Here is a 25,607-nt window from a genome sequence, read left to right on the forward strand (position 1 = left end):
TTTTTGACAAGGGGGCAAGCTGTGTCTTTAGGAAGCTTTGGTTGGATTCCCTCTCCCCGTGGGGCCTGTTCTCTCCCCCCCCCCCAAGTTGCAATTTAACTTCCAGCAACACCAAGGTTTCCAGCTTGACTCATCATTATTTGCATGATCTCATTGCGTGGAGGCCTCCCCGCAGCCCCGCTGTACACACACAGACACTCCCGGCCCCAACAAGTCCGGCGCTGAACAACACCGGCCAAGCACGGGGGGCGGGGAGGGAGCGGCGGGCCCAGCGGGGTGACGGGGCAGCCGCAGAGGCGAGACCCCCTCGCCCGGCTCCCTGCCCTGCGTGTCACGGCCCCGCTCCCACCCTGGGGGCACCCGAGGGCCATGCCTGCGCCGAGCTGGGCTGCCGGGCTCCGCACGCTCCTAGCCGCTCTCCCTGCAGCCGCCGGCCCCGGGCGGGGACGCGGGAGGCGGCGCACGCAGCACAGGGCACTCAGGGGCCCGCCTAGCGGCCGTCGGGATCCTGCGGGAGCTGCCGCCGCCGCCTGTGCCCGGCCAGCCGCGCGGGTAAGCAGGGCTCGGGGATGGCGCGCGGCGCCTGGCGAGCTCCCGGGTTCGCCTGCGGTGCTCCCGGCTGGAAGCGGGGCTGCCCCGCTCGCAGCCTGCCTGGGGCCGGAACTGGGGCTGCTGGCCGCAGACCGGCTGCAAGGGGCAGCCGAGAAGGAGAAAGGCGCGCGAGCCTGGCTCCTTCCCAGCGCCCCGCCGAGCTGGGGGCATCATCTCCCGCCCTTCCGCGGCTCGCTTTGTCTGGGGGGCTGGCGGGCCATTGCCCCAGGGCCAAAGGGCGCTCGGCATCCACCGGGGCGGGACCTGCCAGCTCCTGATCATGCATTTCAGCAGAACCAGGCTCTGAGCGAGCGGCGAGAGCAGGGGAGACTCCACAGAGCCCTGCAGAGCTCGGGCCACTCTCTGATCCCAGCCCAGCCCCTCTGCAGCTTGGGGGGGACACAAGCACCGAGATCTCGGGGGAAGAGCGCTTCCGAGGCTCTAAAATACAGCTGTGCATTTCGACCAGCCATTGGTCCAGCCTGTCACCTCTCAGACGCTGCCCGGAGAATTTCACACAAAGACCAAAAATATGTAACAGGACTATTAAGGCTCCGACTTAAAAGCAGGCAGGAAAGGCAATTCGGAGACTCCCCTTAACTCACCGCATGCGGAGGTAGGTATTTAGTGCTGGATGCTACTTAGAGCGATTCCATTGTACACCCCTCTCTCCACACCGCAATACTTGTCGGAGGTGTTTATATATAATACGTTACGAGAAGGTGAGCTTCAGTCTCATTCCTCCCCCCCCCCCCAGGATGACTCAGTCAATCATTAAAAATTTCCAGCTTTCAGCTAAAAATGGCATCAGAAGCCATGCCCGGGGGGAGGCGGGGGAGACATGAAAAATGGGTTCTGTTCCTGTCTCCATTTCCTTACACACACACAGCTGATGTTCATCTCCTATTTGAAACGTTTATTTTGAAATAAGAAGGGTTAGTATTCCGCTACAGGCTTTTGCGAAGACTGGATCCAATTTTCGAAGCCTGTTGCCAATATTTGTGAGTCATTTCCTTGGAATCCTACCTTTGGTGTTTATTTCCCTTAGAAGGAAACTTGTAAAAGAATAATAATAGCTCTTATTCTTAATGGAAAGTAGCACACAGTACAGTGGAAGACAACTTGCTCTTTGTTCCAAAACACTTTTTTGTTTTTGTTTTTGTTTACTTTCTTCAGCGGACAAAAGCGAAGAAGGCAATATAATTAATCCCATAAAACGTCTAATTTATGGTGCCAGCGACATTCGTGTACTGCTGCACTGGAGTGAAAAGCGAACTGGGAAAGCAATTTTAATTGGTGCGTCTTTAAAGAATAAATAAAGAGAACCGCATTGTGATTTTGGAACTCTGTGATATTAAACTGCTTTGCTTTGTCAACCCATCCAGACTTGCTTGACCCCTTTTCTTTCTGTTACTTCAGTAATAATAATAATGTCTAGCACTTTTTCAGCTACAACGGACTTTACAAAGGTTAACTAATTAGAAATACTAATTACAAAAAAAAATCTTATGTTAAAATAACATTAATTATAGTTTGCAGTAACGGAAGCATCTTTCATCACGCAGGATCCCAAAGTGTTTTGCAAACTAAACTTCCCTGGACGTCAGTAGAGGCAGGCGGGGGTTCTATAGACCTGGAAGAATCACGCAGCCACCAGTGGGGTGGTGGTGAGGCATATGGCAGAGGACAATGGACATTTCGGCTGAAAACATTGGAAGAAATATCTATTCTTATTTTTAACAAAATACAATGGAATCTTACTGTTCTCATAGAATAGGCAGGACCTTGGTTTTTAAGGGCTCATCTGGGAAAAAAGTATATAATAGACTGCATGGAATCTAGTTTTACACCTGCTAAAATCATAAGAACATAAGAATGGCCCTACTGGGTTAGACCAAAGGTCCATCTAGCCCAGTATCCTGTCTTCTGACAGTGGCCAATGCCAGGTGCCCCAGAGGGAATGAACAGAACAGGTAATCATCAAGTGATCCATCCCCTGTCGCCCATTCCCAGCTTCTGGAAAACAGAGGCTAGGGACACCATCTCTGCCCATCCTGGCTAATAGCCATTGATGGACCTATCCTCCATTAATTCATCCAGTTCTTTTGTGAACCCTGTTATGGTCTTGGCCTTCACAGCATCCTTCGGCAAGGAGTTCCACGGGTTGACTGCGCTATGTGAAGAAAAATCCTCTGACAATTTTTTTTGCAAATTTGCATACATTGTCATATATTTGCATAAATCCAGGTACAGACCATCATAAACAGATGCCTTCCTATTTTAAAGTTTAGCAGTAATGAATCCCAGTGGGAAGATATTTACACACAATTGGAGGGAGCACCTGAGAGGTGCAATATACTTTATTTAAATCCCAATAATTAAATAATTTAAAAAGCTGTCCTTGCCATTTTTCTTCTCTTTCATGGTGACAAGTAGTAGGAAAATGGATGTGTAGGAGTGTCTGTTAGTACTACTTAATTAACCCCAAAATATCAAAGGGAAATGCAGGATGTCAAAACATTTAAAACACTTGTGTTCTGGCTTCTTAAAATAAGTGGTAATAAGATATTAAGGTCATACACTGAAAAATCAAAAATCCAAAAAGTACAATTTTTCTCCTATAGAACCGTTTGCTGTCTAAGCTCAGGGAACAACCCAGTAGCCCCAAGAAACCCCCCAAATGTAGCCCCAAGAAGTTGCCATAGGAAAATTCCAGGAGGAAGGGGATTAAATGAAAAATCTGAGGCACGCATCCATTGAAAAAGATGGGAGAAAATATTCTTAGAATTAGGACTTGTGAGAGAGGCTGGAGCATCTGGATTTGGATAATCTAAATTAGGAGAGAAGTCAAGGAAGCAGATGATGATTTAGAAGCATTTTCACGCCAGAGCTATTTCTTAAAACACACAAATCACTCTCTGATTTCATGTGAATTCCCCCCGCACTGAGCTGGGAGTCCGGCATCAGAAAAAAATAGTGGATTGCTTGAGTTTCCCTGACTTAAGGGCCAAAAACTACAGGGAAAAACACTAGACTTGGCAGGTGTGTAGTTTATCTACCTCAGAAGGATGAAGAGCTGAATTGACCCTGTTGGCATGTAGATCTGTTGTTCTGGCAGTCTAGGTATTTCAGACCTGACTTAACTCTGTCACTGCTGTTGGCACATGCATAGGTATGCCCGGTAGCTTTTATCTACATTTCCAATGCAGTATGCCTATGAATGAATGGAAAATCACACATATGCAAGGCCCTGAATGATTGTGTTCCCATCTATATCCCTAGTTTCATTTTCTCCTTCTCCCCCTTCTCCTCCTTGCACTTTTCTCCCTTTCACTTTACTTCTCCCTTTACCTTTTTGTTCCACACTCAGTTTCATACCTTCTATGAGGCTGCCTCTGTCTGAGACAAATCTCCCTTCTGGTCTGTGAAGCATCTTCTCTCTCCGCTTCAACTAACCTCTTCAGTCAGCTCCTGCTTACTCCTCTTCATTAATAATCCCCATGTACCTTTCCTCATCTTAATCGTTGGCAAGTACTTTGCCTTGTGCCTTTTTGTTTGTTTGTTAGATGGAAAGCTGGCCAGTGTAGGGACCAGCTCTGAATCTGTATGTGTAAAACACGGTGTACATTTGTGATGCTACTATATATTAATGTTATTTAATAATCACAAAGAAGGAGCAGGTTCGACAGATCTTCCTTCCCTCTCTCTCTCCATGCAATCCCACATCTTGACGTGTGTCTCTGCTCTCTCCTCCGGGAAGTCTCGCTGTTACCAAACTTAACATGACCAAATCCTGGCCGCTTGACTCATTTTCGGTCCTTGGGGATAACATTACATAACCATTCTCCCTGTCACCCATACCCTTAACTTAGGGGTCTTCTTGACTCCTCCCTTTCTCTTGCTGCATCTAGGCTATGGACAAATCTTTGCTGCTGCTGCACCCATAACGTTCCTAATACTTATCCTCACCGTGCTGTGTCCACCAGGCCCTGAGCATCTCCCATCTTCCTTACTGTAACTTCCGCCCAGTCAGTCTTCTGACATCCACATCCTTCCAGTCTGAGCTGCTCAAACACAGCTACTGAGAGTAGAGATCATCTCCCTTGCTCACTGCCCTGACCACAGGGAATCCCTCTACTGTCTCCTTCTTCTTTCCCTGCATCCAGTTTAAGTTTCTTTTCTTCACCTTCAAAGACCTTCCCAACTCTGCTGCCCCCTACCGGACCACTCCTCTCTTGTCGCGTCGCCTCTCCCCCACGCCAACAATGATGCCAGCACTGCTTTACCCATGTGCCAACTTCTTACATGAGCATCCCCTCTGCCATTACACATGGAAAACCCTCCCTGCCTGAGCTGTAAGGGCACTTCCATTCCCTCCTTCACACCCCTCTCCAATGCTCACCTCTGCTGCCTACAAAAAAGCAGCCAACTCATAAGGGCTAAGCTGACATGGGGAGGGACTCTTTTACACTGTTTCTGTTTTTTTGTAAATGTATATATAAACACTGCATATATTTGACTGTATTTCTCTTTCACCACCCTTTGTCTGGCACTTGTTCTCTTAGACTGTAAACTCCGTTCGGCAGGGACTGTGGTTTGCAGGTGGTTGGACAGTGCCCAGCACAATAGGATTTTGGAATGCCACAGCAATGTAAATATTAAATAATAACCAGGTACAGCCAGAATATTTGGGCAAGTTTATTTCCTAAGTACATGGCTCAACAATTGTTTAATCCAGCTAGGAAAAGCAAGGCGATACAGTGTTTAGAATAGTGTCAAGTATCAGGGGGTAGCCGTGTTAGTCTGTATCTACAAAAACAACAAGGAGTCTGGTGGCACCTTAAAGACTAACAGATTTATTTGGGCATAAGCTTTCGTGGGTAAAAACCTCACTTCTTCAGATGGCCACCAGGCTCCTTGTTGTTTTTGTAGTGTTTAGAATGTTGCCTGACCTGTCCTTAAATCATGCTTTTGTACTATGGGATTGCTACAGAATATATGGTAAATAGTAACACCTGAGCAGGACAAGCTCAGGAGTTAAGACTCTATTTCTTTGTCTTTATAGATCTGAGTGAGACCCTGCAGCATTATTGTAACAAACATTTTAAATGTAACTTCTGTTTTTAGAGGCATTCGAGAACTGTACAAAGAGCCCTTTTCATTGACATTGCATCAAACTTGTTGTAAAGTGAATGGCATCATTAGAGTTCTCTCATTAACATCATAATGAATCTGAAGGAATAGTGAGTGAAAATCCTAGCAAATGGAAGAGAGTAGCAATGTATAGTAGTCTTACTATATACAACTGCATGCAGAAACAGTTTGACATTTTAACCTTCAGGCTGCTGTAAGTGCCTCAGGGTGTCCTTCTGCTGCATGCATTTGGCTGGCAACGTGGAAAAATTGTGGTCGACTACGGATTAAGGGCTGGGTTCAATAAAAACTGCCACTGAAGCCCACACAAGGCTCCAAAATGGATTTTAAAAAATTGAATTCAGCCCTACATGTCAGCCCTTTTGCTGCAGTTTTGCATTCAGGTATACACATTTTATCTTTTTATAGCCGGTCGTGTTAATGGAAGCTCACCATTCATCTGTTGTGAAAAGTCTCAATGAAATACATGGGCATTGGATTGAATCCAGATATTGCATATAATAATGTAGTGTAAATGGATTACGAATGTGAGTGGGAGACAAGGGGACCTGGGTTCTATTTCTCGTGATGCCATTGATTTGCTGTCCGATTGGTAAAGCACTTGGACTAAATTCTGTCACCCTTAATCATGATTAATAGTATCCTAACCTGCAAGCAGTCACATTGAAGTCCCTATTTGGGCAGTTAGGTATTATTTATATTGAGTAAACATGGCAGAAAGTGGTGCTTGGAAACATTTTTTTCAGAAATGACCTTTGATTTGGGATTCAACTTTAGACCCTTGGAGCCTGATTTTCAGAGGTGCTGAGTACCCGCAACTTTCTTTAAAGACAAGTGGACTTGTGGGAAGTTAGGCCACCCCAAATTAGAGGCCCCTTTTGAAATTTTGGGCTTCAGTCTCTGTGCATGTAAGCTAGTTTCTCTGCTGCAAAATTGGGAATAGTGACACTTCTCTTTGTAACGTACTTTGAGATCAACAGATTAAATGCTATGTAAACGCTATGTATTATTCTTTGTTTTGTTTTTATGATGTTATAAAATGTTACGGAGAACAGATTTTGTTCATAGACAGTAGCTGTTTATAAAAGTCAAACCAACTTGCGTCTATTCATTCTGTAGGTTCTAAATAGCAGGCACGGTTAATTTACTTTAAAAACTGTCTGAAAAATTGTATTTTTGAAGATGAATCTGTTTCTACTCTGAGAACTACGCAGGAAGCATCCCAGCTGGTGGTTCTTGCCATGTGTGCTGCGCGTTTGTGCTCAAACACAGAAATACCAATTTGAAATGAAATATTGTTTTAAAAAAAGCAGGACCGAAAACTTTTATTCCAAATTTGATTCTAATAAAAACATGTGTCAGAAAAAGGCATCTGCGAGAGATGCTGATTTATAAGAAGTTATTAAATGCTAAGAAATCTCGACTGCTCCAAAGCAGCAGAGGGTCTCTTCCAACCTCTTTTCTCTAAGGACAAATGCTAAGTCTTGACATAGTGCCAGCATCAGGAGACTGCTCAGGGCAGATTAATGAGTAGATCAGTTCTTGGGTGCTTTCCAATGACAGCATCATCTGTTTCGGTCGCATATATTTGATTTTTAGCTGGTTCTCAGTCCTGGGTGAGACTGAATTACTCTTACTCTGTCCATGTGAGGGCACTCTAATGGTAAATAAATAAGATATAGTAACTAACAGATATAAGGTAATCCTCAAGGCTAGTAGGTCGTGGGCCATACTTTCCCGGGCCATTGTTTCTTTCTCCAGGAAAAAGAAAGGCTTAACTAATATGCTACCAATGAGAATATGAACAAAATGTAGTCTGGATGTTGTATGTTTCCCCGTGTCCGAGAGAGTTCCACGTCACATGATAATTTGGTTTCATAGAGGGAAGTTGAAAGTGCACATTTACGGTGGGATTCTGTAGTCCTTCCTCAGCCAAAACTCCCAGAGACTTTAGTTGAAATCCCGTCTGGCTCCCACTATTCAATTGGAAGCGAATGGAAATTTTCGGCTTGAGTAAGGGTTACAGGAGCGAGCCATAGTAGTATCTCGCAAGCCAGCACTTGCCCCTTTCTGAAGAAAGTGGCACTCCGGGTGCATTCTGAAGGTATCTGACAGATGTTAATGATTTATTTTTCTTAATCGCTAACTTCTGCTGCCTCTGATATCTTTCTCCAGCCAGGCAGAGTTTAATTCTTCGCACTTCTAATTGCTGGGACCACATCCCCCTCTCCGCCCTCTCCCCATTCCCCACTGGCCTGCCCTAGGATCCTTGTCTTCCTGCTGTAGCACCGACCTGAGACACGCAATCCCAGTTTCTTGGAGAGAAGAGGAGGGGGAGGGGCCAGGCGGTGTCTCGGGGCATTGTTCTGTATTCCCGTGCCAAGAGAAGTAGGTGAACTGGGGAAAGTGAGCGGAGCTGGTGCCCCTTTCAGGAAGTTTGCTCTCTCGCTCTCTCGCTTTGCGTTTGCACTGGGAGGCAGATCGCTGCCTGGCGCTGGCCCTGGAGTCCCCGCTCCTGCTTAATATTCTGCCTGCTCCGTTGATGTTGTGCTTGGCTCCTGTGGGACTGCAACTCACGGCTTGAAACCGGAGCCAATTTTCTGTCTTCATCTCACAGTGTTTTGACTGGAGGCAGATCCAGTTCAGTCCGATCGGGGCTAGTGGAAACAACTACCTAAGTCTCTCTGTGTCTTTCGCTTGGGAGCCGGGGAACAGAAAACAAACCCACCACACACACCCCCGCGCGCGATGTGGCTGCCGAGACAGGGCTGCTGAGCAGGAGAGCATGGGAAGCGAATGAACTGATTTGTTACATACAATCTGTGAGCATCGTTTGGATCTGCTCGTTTGATGTATTTCCAGGGGGAGGGGGGGAGATCTGTGCATGTGGGAGGGGGATCTCGGGAGAGAGGAGGCAGGGATCCTCCATGCGTGTGATCTGGTCACTCTTTTTTAGTAGCGGGGTTTTTCCCGCTAAAGGATGAAAAATGTAATTTTAAAAGGCACCTGGATCAAGAGACGGGGGGTGGGGTGCGGGGGGAGTCGGAGAACAATAAGCCCTGGAATAGAGAGAGCTGGAAAAAGAGACGCTCCAAGCTGGACGCACCCGCTGCAGCAAGACAGAGACTACACTGGTGTGGACAAGAGAGTTTGGGGGCTGCGTAATTACGCGGTGAGAGAGCGACCGGCTAGGCAGTGGAAGGAGGGAAAGACAAGGATGGCGAAGAAGTGACAGTCCCTCCTGGAAAGCCGTGCTCCTGCTCTGCGGTGCCGGGGGACTCGCCCCTGCCCAGGGCTGCTCGGGCTGACCTGGCTGTTGTGTTCTGCTTGCAGGTCTCAGGCGCTCAGCGATGACTCTGGTGCTGTCCATGCATAGATTCTGCGATCCCATTGTCTCGGGGGGAGCTGCCGAGATCGCAGAGTACCAGACCCTGTGGGAGTCGCACTGTGGCAGCAAGACTAGCCCCTCGGATCCCAGCCAGGCTCAGCAGCAGGGAGACAGGGCACCATGTCATTCTCTGGCAGGTATGGCTCCCTTCTGCCTCTCTATGGCAGCGAAGCGAGTGGCCAAACGGTGGGGGTGGGGTGTCAGTACCGTACGGGGAAAGTATTCTGGGCAAAACGAATGTCATTCGTGTTGTATTGACTATATTCAAGAAGCCAGTGCTTTTTGGCAGAGAACTGGATCCACTCGAACCAGCTTCTACATGCAGCAATTTATCTTGCACAGCCTTCATTCATCCTAAAGCAATGTGTGTGGGGGGGGGGGAGGACGTGTAAGCATATGGATAGATTGGAGGAATGTGGGCCCAGGAAATACTATACGACAGTCACTCTCCAGAGGGATAAAAGTCATACCGTTCTGGCTAGTTGTCATTTCTTTTCTATGAATCTTAAGGAACCCTGCACATAACCCGTTATTATAACAAGGCATTTGTCATAAATACATTTCATATTGGCCAAAACAGGATGGAGATGGTGTCTATTTTGGTGCGGGGTGGGGGAAGACAGGGGGGTCCAAGTATGGCCATCTTTATTTAGATTTTTGTGAAGATAAAATATTATAAAAAATTGGATTCTAACTATTCTGGGTGCCAGTTAATAAAGTATTGAGTAATGATGAGTGATGCTATAAAATGTAGTTGTCCGAAGATATGTTACCTTTTTTATCATGAAAGGTAGAAACAGACTCTTACCTTTTGTTGAGTATAGCTGATCTAGGCTACAATCAGTTGTATTTTTACATGTCCATTTCTGGCTTTACACTAGGACACAAAATGATCAACTTCTGAAAAATTATTTTAAGCTACTAAATCTTCTTCCAGGTGTATGGAATATATTTAGCAACTTAGTAATTTTTATTTAGTAAAATAAAATTTCTTCTGTAACTCATGGTCCCTGGAATCTGAACATGATGCATTGGCAAATGCCACTACTTGTTGGGCTGCTTGTAAATTCAGAATGAAAGTTTTATTAAAGAAAAATATACAGAGAATGTCTAAGTATGCCAAATACACTAATGTCCTATAGTGTCTATCAGAATGATCTCCAATTGCCCATGCTATTGCATCATATGAGTTATTTATTAGTAAGGTAAAAAGTTTATTTTTGATCACTACAAATATATATAAACAAACGTGGTAGACTTATCCTGTAGTGAGAAAGGAAATGAACAGTATTTTGTTTGGAGAACCTCAGGCAAACCACATGTCATTTGTCATATCTGATTTATTACCCACAGGATCACATTACAGGGGAATTTCAAATCCTATAACAACATCCAAGATCACATACTTTAAAAGGAAATATGTGGAAGAAGAGGATTTTCATCCACCACTCAGCAGCTGTACGCGTAAAGTATGTTTTTTCATACACTTTGTTTTACTGAGCGTTTCAGATACTTAGTAACACTTGCTTGACTCATTTCCAGAAGTTGAAATACTCCACCCAGATGAGGAGAATAATCCAGCTGTTTGCATAGAAACAAATAGTTCACACTTTTTTGATTGTATTTTATTATTGTCATCACATAGTTTAAGAAACAAAGGGGTTTGTTCAGCTATAATAACAGTAAATACAAACCCTCAGAATAACTTACTTTTCTCACATGTTTTATTCATAAACAGTTAAACTGTGTTTACAGAGGTTACTCTGGAGTTTACCACCAAAAATGCATAATGTAAATTTAACAAAAGTAAGCTCCAGGCTCTCCCATTTTTTCAGTACTCTTTTTCCAGGATTGCTAGGCTCAACATACCCCACCGTGGGTGTATAAATCCTACATAGAAACAGAATTATTTGAAAGGGGAGTATATTCTACTCCAAAATTTAATCTTACTTATAAAATAAAAACCCTAACAACTCAAAACAACAAATTAAAACCCCAAACAACACCTTTCTTTTCTAGAAAGGGGCCTAGGTGGGGTTATAGATTCCAATTGACACGCGACCACATACATTGATGTTTAACAATTCATGGGAGATTTTAGAAAACTGTTTATGCTCCTGCTCATTAAGCGCTCAATTCTGCCAAGTACTGAGCTCCCTGCCCTGCACCTTGCTGGATCATGGCTGATTTCTCTGGCAATGCTACATTGTACATTTAGTATCTGAGATCTAGATAAACTTCCCCCAATATATTCTTTTATTGTAAAATCTGTTTGAATTAGTGCTTGTGAAAGGAACCACTTAGACAGCCCTGGAGATTGGAGTCTTCTCTCTGTCTATAGAATAGTTAAAGCAAGTGTAACACTGGTTGTCATCAGTGGGCAGAATAGAACCTCTGGAGCTTAGTGCATGAGTCTCTATCGCGTGAGCTAAAAACCACCTGGCTGTTAGCTAAGGCTGAAGAGCAGACTCATACTCTCTCTCTAAGTTGTCTTGGTGCCACTAGATGGGACAGAACACCACACCCAAGAGGTGTGTGGGTGACACAAGGACAGAGGCAGTGCAAGCTTCCCACAGAGCCATCTCATCCTTTACCCAGAGAGGCAAACGTTAGGGGTGAGAGGATAGTTCAGTCTCCCATTCATACCATGGACTACTTGCTGAGGAAGGATCCCAGTTATGTTGGTGATTTCTCTGGACAGCTTCACACTTGGAAATGCAGAGCAAGTACTAAATCATTTCAGAAAGACCCCAGAACAGCCATTACAGAGTACCTATTTTCAATTGTGTGAGCTCTGGGAGGAGGTTTGGGTGCTGGGTGCAGGCTCTGGGCTGGGACAGAGGGTTGAGGTGTGAGAGGGGGTGCGGGGCATGGGGCTGGGCTGGGGATGAGGAGTTTGGGGTGCAGCAGGCAGACTGCCCTGGGGCGGGGTGGGGGGCCAGAGAGAAGGACTCCCCCAGCCCTCTTCCCGTCGGCAGCAGTGAGCTCTGGGGGAGGGGTAGGCCCGGGACCCTCCCTCCCCGGCCCGACACTCACCCAAGTCCCTGCATGCTGCTGCTCAGGAGGTCCAGCCAGGATAAGCGCTCCCCCCCCCCCGAGTCAACTCGGAGTTGCCTGCTGGGGGGAGAGGGGGCTGCCATGCGCCTCCTCCCTCCGCAGATGTAGCAGCCGCCTCAGCCTGCCCCTGGTGCCACTCCCTTGTAGCCGGCAGCGGCCAGCGAGGGAGCGCAGTGCAGAGCGGCAAGGATGTTCTGGGGAGGCGTGCGGGGGCGGCAGGCAGAGCCGGGGGATGCGCGCGGGGGCGGCAGCCGGGGCCGGGGCGGAGACCCAGCCCCGAACATTGGTGGAGCCGGGCCCCCCAGGCCCTGAATTTGCTGGAGTCTGGGCACCACGGGCCCATATAACTTGCCGCCCCTGCAGATGGTGGGAATTAGAGCAGCCTGTGTGATGTGTTTCTCCACTCCTACGCAGATTAAATTCTGTGCTAAAAATGGAAATTAGTTAATACTCCTGGGAGTAACATTCACTACCCCTCTGCACTTTGATTCCCATAGTAGGGGCCACAGAGCAGAGCCTATGGCCTCCTGGGAGTAGTAACCTGACCATGATGCCAATGCTGAGAAGGAAATCCTGGCAGGAGCTTAGAAGGGAGAGCAAATCTGTGTGCTTGTGGGCAGGGTTTTCCATAAATCCCCAGCCTCTTCTAGTTTCCTGACCTTGTTCCTGCCCAGCCACATTCCCACTAGACCCAGGGATTGTTGGATGTAGTGCTCAGCTCAGCAGCTGCACTCCAGATGCCGCAGTGATATTTGATTGTTTTTGCCACACTGCCAACATTTTTCTACACAATAGCGCGGTAAAAGCTTTTTGACTAATAGAGACTCCTCATTGTGGAGTAGGGAGACCAGACAGCAAGTGTGAAAAATTGGGACTGGGGTGGGGGGTAATAGGAGCCTAGATAAGCAAAAGCCCCAAATATCGGGACTGTCCCTATAAAATTGGGACATCTGGTCACCCTATTGTGGAGGCCTATTTCACTGGTAGTTCTGACATTTGTTCCATCTGCACTGTTGTTACTGGCTGGCCTTGCTATCCTTAGCAGGCCTTTGGTATGGAGGGCATGCAGGAGGAAGCCACCCTTCAGTCTGGTGGCTTTGGTGAAGCCCAACAGTGGCTAGGGCCTGATCCCTGCTCTATTCACATAAAAAACCACATCAGCTAAAACATTTCAGCAAAATTGCATAGTAGCTTTACAGTTTACACAGGATGCAACTAAAGAGACAGTTGTTCACACCCAATGTTTGGTCACTCTAAAGCCTGGACTTGTGCATACAGATAATGTTTGCCTACACATATCAAACACTTAGCTATTTGTCTCCCCAGTATGGGGGCACATCTGACATTCTGGCCATGAAAAATAAGGTCCCTCAACGCATGGGTGCACAAATTCAGAGGCCAAGCTAAGATCCCTAAGGAAATTTGGGCCACTCAAAATGTTAGCTGGATTTACATACTGCCGATAGGGTGCTTAACATTCTTCTTATTGCATAAAGCAAAACACTCTAACCCCTTTTTTTGTCTCTTCTGTCTCTTTCGTTTTCAGACAGTTTCTGTTTTTGAGGAGCGGGCACACATTCTTTACATGTCTTTGGAAAAACTGAAATTTATTGATGATCCTGAAGTCTACCTACGGAGATCCGTCCTCATAAACAATTTAATGAAGAGAATCCATGGAGAAATTGTCATGCAAAACAACTGGTGCTTCTCTGCTTGCTCTTTTGGTGGTCCCTCATCACAAGAGTGGTTTATGGCTCAAGACTGTCCTTATAGAAAACGTCTTCGGATGGCAAAAGAGGAGTGTGAAAAGTTCCATGCTTGCTGCTTTTATCAAGAATGTGGCAGTCACTATTTAAATTTACCCTTCTCTGTTAATACTAATGGGGAGAATTCTTCTTCCTCTTCTTCCTCCTCCTCCTCTTCCTCCTCCTCCCCTATATCTTTGCCAAGTTGTTCCCACCAGGTGGATTATGGCATCGGCAGTGCCCCTGTTTACAGGCGTGATGACCAGATTCTTGCTAACGAAATATTCATTACTAATGCCAAGTCTCATGGTAATCAGGAAAAGGCAAAATTAAATGATGAGAAAGGAGATAACGAAACTGATCGAGATGGTATCACTCTAAACTGTGAACCTATAAAAGGCGACCTTGCTCTTGAATGTAAAGGCAAATTTTATGATTATTTTGAGACTGGATGTAATGACAAGAGCAACATAAATGAATCTTGGAAAAAGTCCTTAAGGAAAAAGGAATCTTTACCAAGTAATAAAATGTGCTGCAGCAAAGGAAGTAAAATATGAGCCATCTTTTTTGCTGTAACTTTGAAGCATGCACAGCATGTTATCTATCAAAATTTTATTTTGAATGGATTTTTTATAGTTTTGTACAACTGATACAATCATGCCACAAACATTGCATATAGTTTTAAATGACTGGAGAGCAGATTGCATAAAGCATCTGTATGATCTGCATCAGTGAGCTATTTATAAATATGGAGACTTCATAAAGAGCACAGTTGAATTACTGCTTACAACTATAGTTTAGATTTTGTTACTGAAAATACCAATAAAACCAGATGGGGAAAACATTCCCTTTTATATATGCCCTCCCACATGGAGTCTGCCATTAATTAAGAGGAACCTCCATTATGTTTACCAATTAATTAGATGTTTGGTAAACAAATTGATATTACCAGCAAGGGTGCTCTGCTTCTTGTAACACAATATTTGTTGTGACAAAAGACTGGATACTATGGCCTGGGATTAAACAGTTTCTACACTCACATACTGACACTGTTAAATTCACATATTTAACAGTTTTGTACAACTGACAAAGATAGGATGTATTGTAAGGAAATACCTTTTTATGGGATCTTAACCAGAAATACCACATACAGCTCAATCACTTGCACATTTTCAGCTCAGCTGTAATAATTAATGAGGCTTATGGTGGTTTGTTATTATATAGGGCAGGTTTTTTGGTGCCTTACTTTTTATCTTCATTTTTGCCAGCGTGAAAATTAAGTAGAAAATCCGAGCTACAGCAGGGATGTATTAACCTAACCAGAAAAAAACAGGATGGATCAATATTATTAGAAACCTGTAATCTTTGAAATACTGAGTTCAACTTCTTATTCAAACATCGTTATTCTTCCTTTTTGATGCTCTATTGCTTTTTGATTTGCTATCCTTAGGAAGGGATTTAAGAAACAATAGAGAGACGTGTCTTGTAAACAAGCACTAGATGCTTGAGCATTTCTATGGCAACTGTCTGTTGCTGAGGATCTTTTTTTTTTTTAATTCTTCCATATAATGAAGTTCCTGAACCAATGGCATGCTTTATCCCTTATTCTGTTTAGCATAATTTCTCTCTTTTAGATTGCAAAAGCACGTGGGGGTTTTATATGACTTTTGCTGTTGATTTAAAACAAAACAAAAAGCACAATGTTAATAAATAATGTGGCGATAAGATTTTATCTGAAATAAATGTTTTAATTTTAAAAAAGATTATTTTGGAGAAACAGGGCTTGAAGTTTCAATGATTAAAGACAAAATTTGGTCATACTTAGGTACATCATTTTAAAATGCACATTTTTAAAACATACGTATTACATTTTTCAGGGGGTGATTAAAAAAATGTTGGGTCTTGGATCCACCTAATTTTTTGGGTTCCACACCCACCTGGACAACTGTGGATGTGCTGTGCATACCAGCCAACTCCAAACCATAGATGACACCTTATTGCTGCCTGTCCCTGCCTGAGACATTGTGAATCCAAACAATAGCTCTTTCTCCTTGGTTCTTGCCTTAGGAACAATTAGCTGTGCTCATGCTATCCATTGTTTACTAAGGGTGAAATTCACCCCTGTGAATGGAAGCAGCCCAGTTCCAAATTGGATGTAAGTGGGATTTAAGGAGTGCACAGACCTTGTGCTGGCCCTCTGCACAGGGATACATTTCACTCTAAGTGTATAGTCCAGCACTCATTTAAGTCACTGACATACCTATGGAGTTTAGTAGTGCAGAATCAGGTTATGATTCACTGCTGCCTTGGGTTTCTCTTAGAATGTAGGCCATGGAGTCCAAAGAATCTCTGTTAATCCTCCCCTGCCGTTATTTTTCTTTATGGCAGGTAATATGTGTACCCCATAGTCAAGATTACAAATTGGGCATCTTTCATCAACATCTCCACTGGTCACTCTTGGAAGCTCGCCAACTGCTTTAGATACGTAGTTAAATAAAGTTACCTCAATATTTGCAGTATTTCCTACAGGAAGGATATTGAATGCCTAGGGAATTTTTCAAAAAACTGAGATAACCATTATTTAGTGATCTAAGACAAAACTGGCGTGTTTGTAAGGGTTATCACTGTAACAGGACTCGAACAACAAATAGAGAAAATATGGATTATGCCTGATTTCTCCAAGACAGAAGCTTTTTTATTATTAATAATAATATAAAATATAGATCTCATTCATACAGTGTATGAGTAGGATCATCATTTAGACATTTGTCCATAAGGACCAATGATTTAAAAGCTGATTTTCTTGTAGTATAACCAGTTAGTCCAGTAATATCTGCTCTTTTTTCAGTATTTGATAAACATTTGATGTTTTAAGCGTAGATATTAGATCCTTGTATACTAATGCGTTGTTGTAGTAAAGTGAGGTTTCCTTGGTATATATTTATTAAAATGACCAAAATTCATTTTGATTTTACATCTTTAATGGCTGTTGGAGTCTTCCCCTAATCCCGCCCCAAGGAAATATCATTTAATCATATTGGTCCAATGTTGAAAAGGTTTAAATTACAATCAGTTCTTTTACCACAGATGCAGACCAATACAGAAGTCTAAGCTGTCAATTTTTAGAACACTTTGGAACAGAATTTTAAGATATGCTGACAAATGTAAAAGATTTGTTTGGGGCATAGGGCTGACATCTGGGATTGTACAGATATAGCTACGGACAGAATTGGGCCAAACTTTGCAAACTACAGAATTATCTTAGGGCCCAGACATACAGAGTGGGGAACACTTGTGAGGTGCTGAACGCCATCAAGTCCCCTTGTGTTCAGCACTCTGGACAGTCAGGCCCATTTGAGAAAACTGCATCCAATGTATGAAGCCATAATGCCGTGGTATTAGTTTATGAATCTTGTTTACATTCTGTTGAAATGTGGAATTATCTGAAACAATTCTATAATTATCTCTGTATATATAATGTATTTCTAAGCCACCTACCACCTTGGTATGTCTAAATGTTGGACAAAATTAAGACATATCAGAATTTATACAAAGATGGTGTTATTTTATCCGTTCTCTGAGAACAGCAATGTGAATTTAAGTGTTCCTTTATGTCTTTCCCCTTCTTTATAAACGATAACAAGTGCTGAAAGTAAATATGTAGAACTCAACAGTGTACTAAACATTCCTATTTGTTTTTCAAAGGGACAAACTATTGTTCTGTTAAAGAGAAAAATAGAAGTATATCTGAAGCAACCCGGGTAAACTGTCAAAAATATAATAGCTATTGTTATGAGTTTCAGCTTAGAGATTCATAGTGGGTTTTGTAGTTTCATTTTTGTTTTGTAGTGCTTTAAGTTATACTAAGGACCTACACCAGACAGGGTCTTTTCCCTGTGACTATTCAGTACCAAAGGCACTTTTCTTCCTAGCACAAGTTTCCAACAATTGATTCTTTTCCAAGGTCATATTAATTCCCTTCTCTTTTACTTCTTATGTGGAGCTTAATGCATCTTCCCCAACTTGATACCAGTCTATCTCCTTGAGAGAACTGGTCAGAACTTCTTATCTATCAAGGAATTGTTTTCTTCTGCACCAAAAGATACTTTACTCATAGAATATAACATTGTAAAGCATTGAGACTTTCATCAGGCAATTCTATGCTTTTATCTCAAGTCTTAGAATACAACAGAAAATAGAAACGGAACCAGGGTGTTTCTGTTGTTGTGTCTATTTTACTGCTGATAAGGATGAAAGTGCTGTTTTATCTCCAGGATCACTTCCCAACAGATTATACATTTCCCATAGAAATGTATAGTGTATTTCAGTCGAAAAAAGTACTGCGCTTCTTTTCTAAAACATACACAGTAAAACTATTGTGCTTCATTCATACTTATTGCATTTGTTAAAGAGTTTACATTGTACAACTTCTATGCGGATCACTTGGAAAACTAGTCGGAGACACAGTTGTTTAGGTGTTTGAAGTGCATGCGGTGCAAGCATTTAAATATGGGCAGAGGACAAGTGTCCATATCACTCAAATCACCAGCATAACTGCCACTAATTGGCAAGCTGGAGGGCAGTCTCAGCAAAAGCTGAATGAGCCATGAAAGCTGAGCTAGCCTTTCACTACTAGAGATGATCCCCTTCAGAGCAAAGGTTGAGAGAAACTGCTGTTTTCATCTATGGAAAAAGTGACTAGGGAAATGTTATTTACCCCTTTACATAACACAAGAACCAGGTGTCACCCAATGTAATTAATAGGCAGCAGGTGTAAAACAAACAAAAGGAAGTTCTTCTTCACACAACTAACAGGCAGCCTGTGGAACTCATTACCAGGGGATGTCATGAAGGCTGAAAGTATACCTGGGTTCAAAAAAGAGTTAGAAAGTTCATGGAGGATAGGTCTGTGGATGGCTATTAGCCAAGTTGGTCAGGGAGACAAACCCATGCCTCGGGTAGCCCTAAACATCTGACTGCAAGAAGCTGGGACTGGATGACAGGGGATGGATCACTCAATAAATGCCCTGTTCTGTTCATTCTCTCTGAAACATCTGGCACCAGCCACTGTTGGAGGACAGGATACTGGACTAGACGGACTCTTGGTCTGACTCAGAATGGCCACTCTTAAGTTCTTATGTTTCATCACCCCATGGTCACTCTTCTTCCTTTTCCTCTTTTATCATATTTACCATCTTATCAAATTTCCCTCTGATTCAAACTCTTGAACTTTTAGTCAGTGCTGTGCCATTCGCTGCCATACGTATTAGAAGACCCAGTTCTGCAGAGCAGATACAATGAATAAGTTCAAAGATACAGGAAGACTAGAGTGTTTAAAAGGAGAATTAAACTGATAGGCCAGATTCACCGAGACATTCTTGTTGCTTTTTGCCAGTCTGGCAATACAAAGCAGTTGTAAACCCGGTTTAACTGTCTGGTTAAACTGGGTTTACAGCTAATGTATGTTGCCAGAATGCCACAAAGGCAGAGACTAGTATCGGTGAAACTAGCCCAATATTTTAAGTGGAGAAACCAGGCTAAATTCTGCACTCAGTTACACCTATGCAATCTCATTGACTTCCTGAAATAAAGATGAAATCCAGTGGTTTAACTAAAAGCAATTTTTATTTTACAATCATAGAAATATAGGGATGGAAGGGACAGCATAGGTCAGCTAATACATCCCTCCACTCTGATGCAGGTTTAAGTTACTTAGACCAATGTCCAGATATAGAAACTTGGGTAAATTTTATCAAAATGAATCATTCATTTCAATGGACAGTTAAACTGCTATGAAATCTCTGATTTTTTTTTATTAAATAAATATCACAGTTATGCTAAAGATCTCAAATGTATTTGTTCTCTTGTATTGTCCACTCATCTCCATGCAATTCATAAGTGGAGCAATCCTTAGTTTATGAAGATAAAATCCAGTATACTCAGTTTAGTAATAAAGTTATTTCACAGTGGTGTGAAACAGTAGTAATAAATTTCCTAGCGGTATAGGCAGTATGTCTGCTAGAAGAACACAATTAAAGAAGTAATTGCAAAGAATCATGTGGGAGGTTATAAAGATGTGAATCTTTCACAACAGCCAATGAGTCCAATCAAGAGCACTTAGAATATACAGTAATTTCCTGTGTTTTTGAATATCACTTTTAAATTCTATGACAGATGGAAAAAGATGACTAAACTAAGGGAGTTTACACAAGCTGGCCTTGTGATGTTTGCAAACTATCTCTGTGAGGTCCATTTTCTCTAACGTAAACATCATTCCGGCATTGTGCCCAGAGCTTCTGCATCAGTTAATTCAGCACAGATTAATTTTGAAAATGTGAGATATGTTTCAAAGGCCATGTAAGGCAGCGTTTTAGCCCTAGTGAGTTGAGCAAAGATCACTTTTGGGTGCGGAGGGACTCATTAGGGGGTTGGAATGAAAACCCCACCCCTTTTGGTTCTCCACAGAGTCGGTAAAACAAAGCTGCTGCTGCTGTGAGGCCAGGCTGAATTCACCACAGAGGGTCTGTGGCTTTTTATATCAGAGAAGCCTGTGGTAAGGTATGGAATGTCTCGGATCAGACATGTGAACCCAGCTGAGTGATTATGCAGACACTGCTGCAGTCAGAACTGTGCAGCTTTCGGTTGCTTTCTCAAGCTTTTATGCCATGGAATGCTGTAGATAATTTATGATACTGCAAATGCAGCCCGGAGGCTGAAGGTGTTTTAATGTTCCAGTCTTGCAGAGGTCTCCAGAAAGATGGTGCAGACTTTATTCTCATGAATCTCAGCAACTAAGCAAAGTTCTCCCACCAAATTCCGCTGGGCCCATAGGCCACGTATGCAAGTTTGCAAGCCTGTTTGAATTTTCAAAAGTTACTGTATAAACTGGTGCAAAAGCTCTTGCATTCAAGATCCATACTGAACTGGGCAATGTGCTCAGTGAAAAGGCATAGGATCGCAGGTTAGGGTATCAGGAAAAATCAATAAGAAATGCTGTTTTACTTGGAAAATGACATCTCTTCTGCTATATGCAGTGGTGTTGTAGCCATGTTGGACTAAGGATATTAGACAAGGTGGGTGAGGTAGGGTTATCATATTTCAGCAAGCAAAAAAGAGGCCGGGAAGAGTCCCGCCCCCGTCCTGCCCTAGCCCCGCCCCTGCCCCTCCCACTTCCCACCCCCCCTCAGAACCCCCAACCCTCCCCCCATTCCTTGTCCCCTGATTGCCCCCTCCTGGGACCCCTGCCCCTAACTGCCCCCCAGGACTCCACCCCCTACCTAAGCCTCCCTGCCTCTTGTCCCCTGACTGCCCCCTCCTGAGACCCTCCCCCCATCCTAACTGGCCCCCTAGGACCCTACTCCCTACCTGTACCCTGATTGCCCCAACCCTTATCCACACCCCCACCCCCAGACAGACCCCTGAGCTCCCACGCCCCATCCAACCACTCCCCACCCCCTGACAGCCCCCCCCAGAACTCCCGACCCATCTAAACCCCTCTGCTCCCTGTCCCCTGACTGCTCCGATCCCTCTCCCCACCCCTGCCCCCTGACAGCCCCCCCCAGAACTCCCAAACACCCCCCCCACACTCCTTGTCCCCTGACTGCCCCCTCCTGGGACCCCTGCTCCTAACTGCCCTCCAGAACCCCACACCCTACCTAAGCCTCCCTGTTCCTTGTCCCCTAACTGCCCCCTCCTAAGACCCCCCCCAAACTGCCCCCCAGGACCCTACCCCCTACCTGTACCCTGACTGCCCAAAACCTTCTCCACCCCCCCAAAAAGCCTCCCCCTGAACTCCTGACCCCCCCGTCTCTTGACTGCCCCCTCCAAAATCTCCCTGCCCCTTCTCCTGCCCCCTGGCCCCCTTACCCTGCCACTCAGAACATGGTGTTGGGCTCTGTGCAGAGTTGGACACATGGCTGCGCTCCCCAGCGCAACACACAACCCGGTCCCTGCCCCTGCACAGCGGCAGGCCGGCCGGCTCAGAATGCGGGGTGGGGTGGGGAGGAGGAGCTCTACAGCTGCTCCGGAGTCCAGCCCGGCAAGCTGCAGGGGAAGGGCTCTGGCTGCCAGAGCCCCATGCGAGCGGCTGACTTTCCTGCAGCCCTCCCAGCCGCGCCTCGCTCTGCATGGGTGGGAAATCCCGGACATTTTTAGTGATTTACAAATTCCCCCCCGGACACTATTTTTAACACAAAAAGGACATGTCCGGGTAAATCCGGACGAATGGTAATCCTAGGTGAGGTAATATCTTGACCTGAAGCTAAAGCTTTTCTCTCTTCAGAAGTTGTTTCAATAAAAGATATTACCTTACCCACCTTATCTCTCCTGCTAGTTATTCCTCTCTAACTGCACCACATCATTGTGCAGCTTACAACAGAAAATATCTTTTCAGATGTACCAAGCATGCAGAAACAAGACAAACAGACCCCTTGAAGTCTGTTCATTTCATTCTTCCTCTGAGCACAGCATTTTCCTTGAGGAATGCAAGGTAATGGCCATCTGTGATGGGGTATCCATCCCACACAAAGCCTGAATAGATAAAATAGGCCAATTAGCCAACAGGCTGCACCTGGAGGAGAGCCAAGGACTGATAAGGCCTAATGGCTGATGAAGCCCAGCTGGGGGAGGACCTGGGACAGGCTTATAAAGAGAGGAAGTTGGTGGTAAGAGAGGGTCTGCAGAGAGGTCTACAGTCAATGTCTAGAGAGGTAGGACAAAGTCCAGAGTCATAGCAACAGGGTCAGAACTTGAGCAGACCATGGTTGCTGGACGTAGTGTCTGTGTGCTGGAACCCAGAGTAGTGGGTGGGAGGGCGGGCCTGGATTACTCTCCTGGTCACTGGGAAAGTGGTATTATCGGGAAGTGGATTGGAAGAGTGTCTCATTGCAGATAGATTATTTGGCTGGTTTGCTTTTGTAACCCCAGAAAGGGAGGACAGTAGTGACCTGACCAGAGGGCTGAGTCATGAAGAGGGAGTAACTTGAATTCAGAAAATGAGAGACACCACATGGTGAGCAACCAAAGAAGGCCAGTTGAGAGCTAATCTCCAGATGAGCCACAAGCCACAGCAGTAAGTAGTAAACCCTATGATACGAAGTGCTTCATGTGCCCTATATGCCTCTTAAAGCAGTTAAAGGCACTGCCATGACAATCACATAGGCTTGCCCAAGACATTCATTACTATCAGATAATTATTAATATATTGGTCTGAATCCTCAGATGTGAATCCATGTAGCTCCCTAGACTTTGATAAAGCTATACCTATTCATACCAGCTGACAGGATGGCCCGTTAGTTATAATTTTTGTCCCCTCCTCCTCTTAACCAGATATATGGTACAAATAAAAAAAGACACTGCCCACAGACCAATACCACCTTCATTGCTTTCTGAGACAGATTCCTGCATGTCTCAGCTCGGTTTTTGTATTTATTGGCATTCTTTTCCTGTGGAATTCAGAAAAGGTCACCAGATTCTTTTCAAAATCACCTGGTTTATTTTTAACCTCAAAATCATATCTATATATGTAGGTATCTGTGGTGTGATCTATTCAGTCATCGAAGTATACCTCTAACATCTTTATGAGACTCTTTGCCATCATCAGTCATTCTTTTAGCCATCCTTTTTTAGGGCAAATTCCTGCTCACCTGACTCATGTGACCAGATCTTCTGCCTACAAATCATTTTCTTAGCCATCTGGCTACCACAAGTTCACTTCTGTGAGTAAGGTGATCAGCAGTTGCCTTAAAACTTTAGGGGTCCTTTACTTTATGAATAGCCAGCTGATATACACAGGGTTAGTGATGTGTGGATTCATTTTGTAAATGTTATGTAAGGTCAGTAGTGCTCTTGCCCCACATTTCTCTGAAATTGATTTCAGTGCATGTATCTACAGCTAGCTGCATTTTTTCAAACATCTCCACCGTATGTTATTTTCCTGTAAACTTAACTTGAATAACTTCTGAAATCTTAAATTGCATAGATTTTAATTTTGGATCCCTGAAGACTGAGTAAATGTTGTTCCTTCTTTTGGCCCATTCTTCCTTGTTGCAAATATGGCTTAGTTTTACAGGGGGAATTCATTAGTCTAAAGAGATCCGTTCCCTTTTGTATGCTCAAATCAAAATAGGGCATTTGGTGATTCTGCAGTGATGGGATTTGCCATGCAATCCTGCCCTCATCCCCTTGCCATAGACCAGTGCTCCAGTATCTAAGATTTAAAGATATGTCTTTAGTCCCCATAGTTGTGAAGACCCACATTAAAAATTTGAACTGAGCATAAACTAATGCAGGGATGTCTTCTTTAGGCTGCAGACAGCCGGAACCAATGGCGCTATGTCATCTGAACTTACCCATTCAAGACAATGGCTTGTTAAGTCTGATACTGAAAGATGACACTCTTTTGTCAACGTTAACTATTTTACTGTTGATCATTATAAATGAGACACCCAGATGAGTTTACCCCATCATCCCAATTGTCCTTCAAGCCCCTCAAGATGCCAAAAGACCCAGATAGGCCCTGCCCAGCTACCAAAACCTCCATTTCCCCTTTGTCAACTTCTAACATGCAGTTCTGTGTTGTCAATACAAAAATCTTGTTAGAATATGAAGATGATATTTCAATTTAATATTGAATCAGGGGCTAGGGATTATTTATTGACATTCTGAATTTATTTAAAAGCTCACATTTTTAAGTTAAATGAAGTCACCACAGAATTTCCAGTCACCTGCTGGAGTACTACATGAGTCAGGCACCTTGACGCAAAATTTAGGCCTCCCTTGCTGTGGAATATTTGGGGTCTTGAAGGATTGTCTAGGGGACTGGGACTCAGGCGATGTGCATGCAATTCCTGGCTCAGCCATGACTGTCTGTGTTACCTTGGGGAAGTCACTTAATCCCTCTCTTTCTCTATCCCCCAACTGTAAATTCTCCTGGATAAGATTATTATGAGTATAAAAAAAATAAATCTTCATGAATCACACCAAGGGGCGCCACGTAAGTACCTAGATTATATGAGGTTTTGTAAGTGGTTTTGCCACACTGCCTTGTCTCAGTGCTGCTGACAAGGGGAATAAAGAGATGGGGGGCAGGGAGAGAAGAGAAAAAATGTAAATTATAGCATCACTGTAGGAAGGGGGGCATCATTTTTCATCCCCAGTGATCATTCCATGTGGCAGTGGGTGTGTAATGGCAAACTGTTGTTTTTCCTCTCTGCTTTGTTTACAGGTGCCAAGAAAGACTCTGCTTTTGCCCCTCAAGCTTAGTGGTAAGAAAACCTTTAGCAGCAGCAGGTAAAGAAAAAGGTTGCCCACTGGTTTCAATCCTGTTTGATGGGCTGGCTGGCTCTCTTTGCAAGAGCGGCAGGGAAGAAATCATTAGCATAACAAAGAGCCATATTATAGCATTCCACTGTGCATTTCTGAGCTTTCAAATATCTTGACACATTTCGGATGTTACATAAATCTGAATTCCAGGTAGTACTAGACAAATTTATTTACTAAACCCTTTCCTAAAAGCTAAAGCAATTTGAACACTCTTATTGACGATGGAGCTGTGACAACTGACACCAGCTCAGGATCCGCCCCACAGAGAGGGGTTTGTTGAGCAAATGTCTGAAGGCAATAGCCGCCCTATTAATATTCTTTGGTTTAGACTTAATAAACTGTTACATTGG

General features: G+C 44.1%; 1 protein-coding gene across 3 annotated transcripts; it reads left to right on the forward strand.

Annotated features, from left to right (window-relative positions):
• The first annotated feature begins 305 nt into the window (after positions 1-305).
• SERTAD4 (SERTA domain containing 4) lies at positions 306-17,606 on the forward strand. Of its 3 annotated transcripts, none has more exons than XM_054023248.1 (4): positions 306-552; positions 9,079-9,270; positions 10,487-10,602; positions 13,737-17,606. In XM_054023248.1, exons 2-4 carry the CDS (start codon positions 9,096-9,098, stop codon positions 14,490-14,492), a joined length of 1,047 nt encoding a protein of 348 aa, XP_053879223.1. In that variant the 5' UTR covers positions 306-552; positions 9,079-9,095; the 3' UTR covers positions 14,493-17,606. The 3 variants fall into 3 exon arrangements, with proteins under 3 accessions (XP_053879223.1, XP_053879222.1, XP_053879224.1); XM_054023247.1 differs by lacking the exon at positions 306-552 and adding an exon at positions 8,101-8,567; XM_054023249.1 differs by lacking the exon at positions 306-552 and adding an exon at positions 8,696-8,917.
• The last annotated feature ends 8,001 nt before the right edge of the window (positions 17,607-25,607 follow it).

Source organism: Malaclemys terrapin, chromosome 3, assembly GCF_027887155.1.
Source record: "Malaclemys terrapin pileata isolate rMalTer1 chromosome 3, rMalTer1.hap1, whole genome shotgun sequence".
NCBI classification, from domain to species: Eukaryota; Metazoa; Chordata; order Testudines; family Emydidae; genus Malaclemys; species Malaclemys terrapin.